This window comes from Idiotropiscis lumnitzeri, chromosome 18 (assembly GCF_059441095.1).
Source record: "Idiotropiscis lumnitzeri isolate Australia: NSW breed Sydney's pygmy pipehorse chromosome 18, RoL_Ilum_1.0, whole genome shotgun sequence".
Classification (NCBI taxonomy): domain Eukaryota; kingdom Metazoa; phylum Chordata; class Actinopteri; order Syngnathiformes; family Syngnathidae; genus Idiotropiscis; species Idiotropiscis lumnitzeri.
The window spans coordinates 16215949-16225292 of NC_142408.1; the positions used below are offsets into that span (position 1 = coordinate 16215949).

The following is a 9344-nucleotide window of genomic DNA, read 5'->3' on the forward strand; positions in this document are numbered from 1 at the left end:
CGCCTTAATTACTCTCTCCAATTCCAGATATGTCCCTCAACCACTTTATTGTATTTTATCATGCTTGTTTTACGTGTTGGTCTTTCTACCCCTATTTGTGTTTTTACTTTCGTATATTACTCTGTACAACGTCCTTGAGTGTCCTGAAAGTTGCTTCCAAATAAAATTTATTTTACATATATATATATATATATATACATATATATATTAGAGCTGGGCGATATGACCTAAAATCAATATCGCGGTTGTTAGAATAATATTAAGAGGTTATTATACATTTGCCGTGATGCAGCTTATTTTAATATGTAGTGCATATAACATGTTGCAGTTTAATATAGTGAACTATGCTGAGTGTTTGCAGTGTGACGGGGTGATACAGGGAGACACCTCTACTGCAGGGAGGTGTCTGCAATTGGCGGGGCGGTGGCACTTCTTCAGAAGTAAACAACATCCAGAAGAGCCCTGATAAGTTGGCATCGAAGTCTGAAGCAAGCAACTGGGTCCTGATAAAGGATGTTGACGTCAAAGTCAGCTGCGATCCATGGCGACACCCCAATGATAAACCGGACTGAACCAGCTTTTGAGAAGACGAACTGTACCACCCTTGAGTGTAATCTGATTCCCCGATGTTATAAAAGGGAATGTGTGAAAAGCATCGAGGAACGGGAGGGGAGATAAAGTTGTCAAATAAACTTTGTTTAACCTTTCTGTCTCCACAAGAGCTGTTTGTCTCTCCTTTTAGCGCACGAACACTATATGTCAAATTGGCGAACCTGACATACAATTGGTCCTTCAGAGCCGTGGACCCAACATACTGGAGGCGTCCAGGGGCGAAGCCGACGACCGAGGACAATCGTGGCCACAACAAGGATTTATTTTTTATTTTTTTCCAGGATTTCTTTTCTTTTTTTTTGTTTTTTGTTTATCTTTTTTTATTATTTTTTTGGACCTGGTCCTCGACTTTGCTACTGGATGCTGAAAGTTGAAGGGCGGCTGCGGAGAGAGACGTTCAGCTCATCTTGGGTGAGTGTGTGAAGTCCGAATGTGATGAACGAGTGTGATAAATGTGGGCATTTGAAGGGGTACGTAGTTAAATTCTGCGTTAACAGGAGGGCGGACTCCTCTGCAAGTAAGTAGTTAAATTCCGTGGGGATATTGTGGGGACTAGACAGAGTAAGTCTTTAAAACTGTGTAAAACCGTAAGAATACTAGTCAATGTTACGTGAAGAGACAGAGATAGTCTATAACACTGATAGAGGATAACAGGGGTGTATCCTCCACGCGCGTTTGAAAGGGGAAAAAAGAGAAATAAGGGGAAAAAAGACGAGGGGAAAAAAAATAAATAAAAAGGGAAAAATAGTGTGAATGTAAAAGGGTGCATGGAGGCTTGCAACCTCATTTTGGAACAGGAAATTTAACTGACAACTGTCTGGGAAGCAGAAGCTTGGGAATTACCTAAAACAGAGTAATTGTCAGCCTGTTCAGGGACTGGAGGACAGGTTAGTCACCCTAGGTGAACCACTGTCTTGCAACATGGGGAAATCAAACAGTAAAAAAGCTAACAAAAACGATCCGAAACAACAATTAACGTGTAAGGACTGGAAATTTATATGTCCGGATAAAGTAAAACATTTAAACTCATGGATAACAAAATATGAATTCACTGGTCAGCTTAATACACACAAAATAGTCGATTTACAAGATAAGATAAAAATAAAACGAAAAAATAATGTAAAAAAGATGGATAAAGATGGATATGAAGATACAGAATTTTGGATGACAATGGCACTGAGACGAAAAATAGATAAGAATAACAAAACCAAAAAAGAAAACGCAGATAAAGGAAAATGGGAAGAGGATGAAATTATGTTTCAAAGAAAAGAAGATAACGAAACAGGTCCCGTAGGGGTTGTAAAAAATAAAAAATCCCTCCAATCATCCTTATATCCGCCACTTCCTATATCACCCGAATCGACCGGGAATAAAGCTATAAAGCAAATTGTCCAGTAAATTTGCTGGGAAGAGATGGGATGTGTAGATTGGGGTTAGCGTTAGTACCGACAGTTGGGGGAAATATGGTGGTAAAAAGAAAATATGAAATAACAAAATCAGATTTGCATGTGATAAAAGGCCTTGGAGAACCGCATTTTTATTATTTGCTACACATGACGAACAAACCGCCATTTCGTACTGGGGAAAAATTACTTCGAGAAGCTAAACATTTTATGAAAAAACCGCAGGATGAAATGGATAAAAACGCCCTCCACGTAACAATGTGGTATAAACAGACTCCAGGCCCAGATCTTAACTATGAGACTGAATTATACAAAAACACACCCGAAAAAATAGTAATTGATTATTTGTATACTGATAAACTGGGGACTGCAGGTGCAGGAGTTAGACTGCCTCATACTTTAAATCATTTATACAAGGGAATAACACCACACATATCTTTATTTAAACCCTTTGAATTAAGATGGAGAGAATTAGGATCGTTTGTTCAAAGAGGTAGACATGCAGATGATTGGAAACCAGATAATAAAGTGCAAGGTGTGGAGCATAGTGAGATGGAAAGGATGACAAGAAAAGCATTGTTTTGGGAAGTGCAGGCCGATGCGAGTCGTTTCCTTCACCGAATATGACAAAAAGGAGGTTCTTATCTCTTGACGAAGGAAGAGGAAGACAGTTTAAAGGAAGTACCAGATTTCCTATGGGCAACATTACCGTCAGACGTAGGACTTATTAGAAGCGCGCAACCCGTACAAATTAAACCAAAAACAGAATATCGACCTTGTATTAAACAATATCCATTAAAACCAGATGCGTTGGCGGGAATACAACCAGTGATTGAATCATTGATTAGTGCAGGAGTAATAATTGAGTGTCCAGATTCTCCATGTAATACACCTATTTTTCCAGTAAAAAAGGCTCCGCCTTCTGTAGGCTGGAGAATGGTCCAAGACCTACAAGCAGTAAATTCCGCCGTAGTACATAGGGCACCCTGTGTCCCTGATCCACATACTTTATTAAATTCATTAAGACCAGACGCAGCGGTCTTTACAGTAATCGACGTGAGCAACGCATTTTTCTCAGTCCCTGTTCATGAAGATAGTCAGTACTGGTTTGCGTTTACACATAAAGGGAAAAAATATACATTTACCAGATTACCACAAGGGTACTGTGAAAGCCCTACAATTTATTCCCAAATTATGACAGCTAGTATGTCTACATTTGAACCGCCATGCGGAAGCCAAGTCTTGTTATATGTGGATGACATTTTATTAGCTTCAACAAACATACAAAATAGTAAAAGAGACACTGTTGCTTTATTGTGTCATTTAGCGAAGGAAGGACACAAGGTAAATAAAAACAAATTACAGTTGTGGAAAGAAGAGGTTAAATATTTGGGTCATAATTTAAGTAAAAAAGGAAGAACAATTTTAGAAGACAGGAAAATAGCTGTCTTGCACGCTCCTAAACCTTTAACTAAAAAACAGATGATGTCATTTTTGGGACTAACGAATTATTGTAGAACGTGGATTCCAAATTATGCAGAAATAGTTGCACCACTTTCCAAATTGATATATGAAGATAGTTTAAAAGTGTCTTCACCTTTGCGGTGGTCCACAGAATCAGAGCGGGCATTCTGTGATATCAAGCAGGCCTTAGTGTCTAGTACGGCCTTGGCCTTGCCAGATTATTCTAAGCCTTTCGTCCAGATGGTGGATTGCAAGGGTGACTACATGACATCATTATTGGCTCAACAACATGGTGATAAACTAAGACCTGTGGCGTATTATTCTTCAAAGTTAGACAATGTGACACGTGCGCTTCCTCATTGCGTAAGAGCTGTTGTGGCAGCGTCACTAGCTGTAGAGAGCAGCTCAGCAGTCGTGCTTTTTCATCCATTGACCTTAAAAGTCCCACATGCAGTATCTGCACTGCTACTGCAGACAAACATGGTATTCTTATCACCAGCACGACACTTATCCTGTATGGCTGTTTTGTTATCACAACCGCACCTCACATTAGAAAGATGCACAGGTTTAAATCCAGCAACTTTAATGCCACTCCCTGATGATGGTGTACAACATGATTGTCAGGAACTGGCTGAGCAAACGACTAAGTGCAGGGCTGATCTAAAAGATCAACCCTTACAGAACGGAATTATTCTTTTCGTTGACGGGTCATCTAGGAAAAATGAATTCGGGAAAACACAAACTGGTTATGCGGTGGTCACAATAGACACGGTGTTAAAATCAGAACCACTTCCTTCTCATTATTCAGCCCAAGCTGCTGAGTTGGTAGCCCTAACTGAGGCATGTAAGTTAATGACTGGTAAAGCAGTAACAATTTATACTGACAGTCAATATGCTTTTTCAACATGTCATGTATTTGCGCAATATTGGAAAAATAGAGGAATGATAACATCCGTTGGAAAACCCGTAACACATGCTGAACTCCTATCCAAATTGTTATATGCTGTTCAATTACCAAGCCAAATTGCAATATGTAAGTGTTCCGCACACACTGTGGGCACTAATGAAATTACTTTAGGAAACGCGTTCGCAGATAAGGCAGCGAAAAAAGCAGCCACCAAGCCACTCATAGGTGTGGCCGAGTGTGCGCCGCCAGATAACGTCCTGCGAGACCACATCCTTATAGACATGCAGCAACAAAGTCCTATACAGGAGCAAAAATTATGGTTAGACAGAGGAGCTACTTTAGCTAATGGTATATATATCAGTTCAGAAAAGAAGCCGATTCTTCCAAGAAATCTTTTTCGATGGGCTGCTATTTTGACACATGGTGTATCACATGTATCAACGGGAGGGATGGTAAGACAGATAAACCAATTCTATACAACATATGGCTTTAATTTTTTCTCAAAAAGATTTTGTAGAACCTGTATGATCTGTGCTCGACACAATTCTCAGGGAAACATGCGCCCAAAAAGAGGACAGTTTCCTCAAGCAACATACCCTTTCCAACGAATCCATATGGATTTTATTGAATTGAGTAAAAGCGAGGGGAAGAAATATTGTCTTGTTATTATTGATGCATACTCAAAATGGGTAGAAATTTTTCCAGCAAAACAACAAGATGCACTGACAGTTGCAAAATCATTATGTAAAGATATAATACCAAGGTATGGTATACCAGAAATAATCTATAGTGATAATGGAACACACTTCGTGAATACAATCATCAATAAAATAGGGCAAATGTTTCACATAGATTTAAAACACCATTGTTCATACCACCCTCAAAGTGCAGGCCTGGTGGAAAGAATGAATGGAACGATAAAAAATAGACTGAAAAAATGTATGGAAGAAACTAAACGTCCATGGACTCAATGTATAGATCTTGTAAAATTGCATATCAATATTACAAGTTCCACAGGACTAACACCTTATGAAGTTCTTTTTGGCAGACCATATAGGGTACCTTATTTTTCCACACAGTGGGAAATTGATAATGAGGCCAACCTAGCCGATTACATGAGGAAAACTTTAGAGAAAAGAAATGAATTGATATTGCCAGCAAGCGAGTGTACTTCTCTTCAACAGGACGAACAGGTCGTTCCGGGAGACTGGGTTCTGATCAGGAGCCTAAAAAGGAAACACTGGAACTCTCCGAAGTGGGAAGGCCCTCACCAAGTTCTGCTGACCACACCAACTGCAGTAAAAATTGCAGCACGAAACACCTGGATCCACCTTGCGCATTGTAAGAAGGTCATCTCAACCGAGACACCCGACAAGGGGAAGGTAGGCAAGCCTGGTGACTAGGTGGGGGCAGATCAATAGGATCTGAAAACATTTTAGGCCAGTGAAGAACTATAAGCCACCCTACCCTATTAGGGGTCTCTCGGCCGATATGACTTTCGCGTGGATAAAGTTTGAGATTTTGTGTTGTGCAGCCTTGGTTGCAGTGAAAGCTTTGTATACACCAACATATACACCGATAAATAATAATAATGGACATTCAACTAAAAATCTTAGGTTACCTGATAAGATGGACTTTACATCATGCGCTAGGAGCAACAGCATTGCTGACTCAGCAACAATGATTTGTTTGCCGACTAACAAGGTGACAACTGCTATTATACCATGGTCTGAAGTTAAATTGAGTGAAGCATCCGTTTTCAAAGTAGGACAACATGCGTATAGTGCGCAAAGTTATGGACGCCGGTACACATGGTACTTAACTGTGAGAACTAGAAGATGGGATGGACTGGTAGCAGAAACGGGACAAGACTGGTCTGACTGGACGACTGAAAAATGTGCAAAAACTTTGCGGAAGAAACTTTCATTAACACACGTAGCGATAGGAATTCAGTTAACTATTAACTCGACAAATTGGGGATGCGACAATAATCCGTGTGAAGAATTAGATTTAAGCCCATATTCTCAAGGGGTAGATCCTTATCATACTATTGTAATTTGTGTATCTACCATTTTAGAGAATCCCGTTGAGGCTACCCCTATAAAAAATATAGAGACCAAAACTTCGATGAAAAAACGATCTAAAATGGTGCTAAAATTTAAAGGAAAACTCTCTGTAGATGATCACTTTTTGGCTGTTACAGGAGTTACCCAATTAGGAAATAATTGGCTACTATTAATGGAATCAGCTGCTAAGACTGCAAATTCTAGCTGTGTTTCATGTATGGGCCCGAGACCATTGCTACGAGTAATTCCAGCAGCTCTTCCATCGACATGCCTTTTAGAAGTAATGACAAAATTGACGCCTAATGCGGATTGCATTGCTTGGAATGATGTCTACCCGGCTACGAAAGCAACGAAAGATAAGCCTATCTTTTCGACCGATGTGGCAGTGGCTAACTTTACTTGTGTTAATCTTACAGGAACACAAAATAGAGTGGGAGGCTTATCATCAGCGTGGTGCAAAACAACTCTGCTCCAATCAGGTACACTACTGCCACGCAGCGATGTGTGGTGGTGGTGTGGGGGTACTAAATTATTTGATTCATTAAAGGACGCAGTTGGAACTTGTGCATTGGTGTCACTTCTCTTACCAGTGTCTATTTTTCCATCCACAGCAGGGGACATTCAAAGAGCAGTTGAAGCCCACGAATCCCCCTATTATTACGCCAGGAAAAGACGAAGTGCTTCCTGGAGGGATGGTGATATGACCTATTTGGATGCAATTGGCCAACCAAGGGGCGTACCAGATGAGTATAAGTTGGTAAATCAAATCGCAGCGGGGTTCGAGTCCATTCTCCTTTGGATTACACCGAATAAGAATGTGGATCGAATAAACTACATACACTATAACGTGCAAAGATTGGGGAACTTCACTGAAGAAGGATTTATAGCTATTAAAGAACAATTGGCAGCAACATCACTCATGGCATTTCAAAACCGCATCGCTGTGGACATGCTGTTGGCAGAGAGAGGAGGGGTTTGCGCCGTGATTGGGGATCAGTGTTGCACTTTCATTCCTAACAACACTTCTCCGGAAGGGTCCCTCACAAGAGCCATTACAGGCTTGCGCGCCCTGAACCGAAAGCTGAAGGAACACTCAGGTGTGAGTACCTCTGCATGGGATGAGTGGTGGAACAAAACGTTTGGTAAATATAAAAATTTGGTATTTTCGGTAATGATTTCTATAACAATGTTCACCTCAATCCTTGTACTGTGTGGATGTTGTTGTATTCCCTGCATTCGCGTTTTGATTGTCCGACTTATCTCAACAGCTCTCGCTCCAACAAATTCCAAACTACGGGAAATATATCCTTTGATTGATTACAGAAGTGCTGGTGATGGAGGAGACACTGATGACCAAGTTGATGACGACGACTGAATTTACCTGGGAGATACTATTCGTTAATCCAAAACGCTCAAATAAAAAATAAAAAAAAATAAAAATAAAAATAAAAAATAAAAAAATTAATAAATAAATAAAGAATGATAAAGGGGTCTACATTTGCTATCAAGCTAATGATTTGATGGAATTAAATCCTTGGAAGTTCCATTGATGATAATTTTTTGGGGCAAATGTAGAATAAACAGGAGGGAATGTTAGAATAATATTAAGAGGTTATTATACATTTGCCGTGATGCAGCTTATTTTAATATGTAGTGCATATAACATGTTGCAGTTTAATATAGTGAACTATGCTGAGTGTTTGCAGTGTGACGGGGTGATACAGGGAGACACCTCTACTGCAGGGAGGTGTCTGCAATTGGCGGGGCGGTGGCACTTCTTCAGAAGTAAACAACATCCAGAAGAGCCCTGATAAGTTGGCATCGAAGTCTGAAGCAAGCAACTGGGTCCTGATAAAGGATGTTGACGTCAAAGTCAGCTGCGATCCATGGCGACACCCCAATGATAAACCGGACTGAACCAGCTTTTGAGAAGACGAACTGTACCACCCTTGAGTGTAATCTGATTCCCCGATGTTATAAAAGGGAATGTGTGAAAAGCATCGAGGAACGGGAGGGGAGATAAAGTTGTCAAATAAACTTTGTTTAACCTTTCTGTCTCCACAAGAGCTGTTTGTCTCTCCTTTTAGCGCACGAACACTATATGTCAAATTGGCGAACCTGACAGCGGTAAATTGGGCAATTTTACCTCGATAACGATAAATGCACGATAAATTCCCCCTAAGGACCAAAATCTAAATAAATGCAGGAAATGCATATTGACTGTTTTTTATTGACCAGCTGGTACACATTACTTTCAGTGAAAAATAAAAGTACAAAAACATTCGTATAAACATTCCAAATAGCTTGCTTTGCATGATTTGAACAATGTCACAAAGAACAGGAGAAAAAGGGTACCTCTCACAAAATCTTTTTCTGCAAATAGATTGTGCCGAGATCCTGTAATGCCATTTGCAAAGGCCTAGATTTGTGTAAAGGTAAACAATTTGTAAACAATATAAATACTGCCATGTGCAAAGGAGCTAGTCACCTGTAAACAAAATGCTAAATAGAAGGAAAAAAATGTCAATGGAATGCCAGTGCCAAATAAACAAGTGTGCTTCATCAGGAAAATGCCGTCTCGAGTACGCTGGTGCGCGGTTGTCACTTGTCGTCTATGTACTGCACATTCAGGCTCAAACAGGGATGCATGTTGCGACTCGACCACAAGTCGGATGTGGATGCAAAAATGCTTGACATGTCTCCGCTCCCGTCCCGATGTTGTCCATATCGGGAAGTATGGTTTGCAACAAATATTTTTGTACCTCTTGTCGGCTACTTTCATGAGGCGTTTCAATCCTCTGCGCTCCACTGTAACTAGAGGAGCTATATCTTTAGAGCTATGTGCTCGGCTATCGCGTCCACCTCTGAGACGTTCTCTCGTATGGTGTCGCC

General features: G+C 40.4%; 1 protein-coding gene across 1 annotated transcript; it reads left to right on the forward strand.

Moving 5' to 3' along the window:
- Window positions 1-253: 253 nt before the first annotated feature.
- LOC148319672 (uncharacterized) lies at window positions 254-8495 on the forward strand. Its single transcript, XM_088281774.1, has 2 exons — window positions 254-1023; window positions 5571-8495. Exon 2 carries the CDS (start codon window positions 5878-5880, stop codon window positions 7825-7827), a length of 1950 nt encoding a protein of 649 aa, XP_088137900.1. The 5' UTR covers window positions 254-1023; window positions 5571-5877; the 3' UTR covers window positions 7828-8495.
- Window positions 8496-9344: the final 849 nt, after the last annotated feature.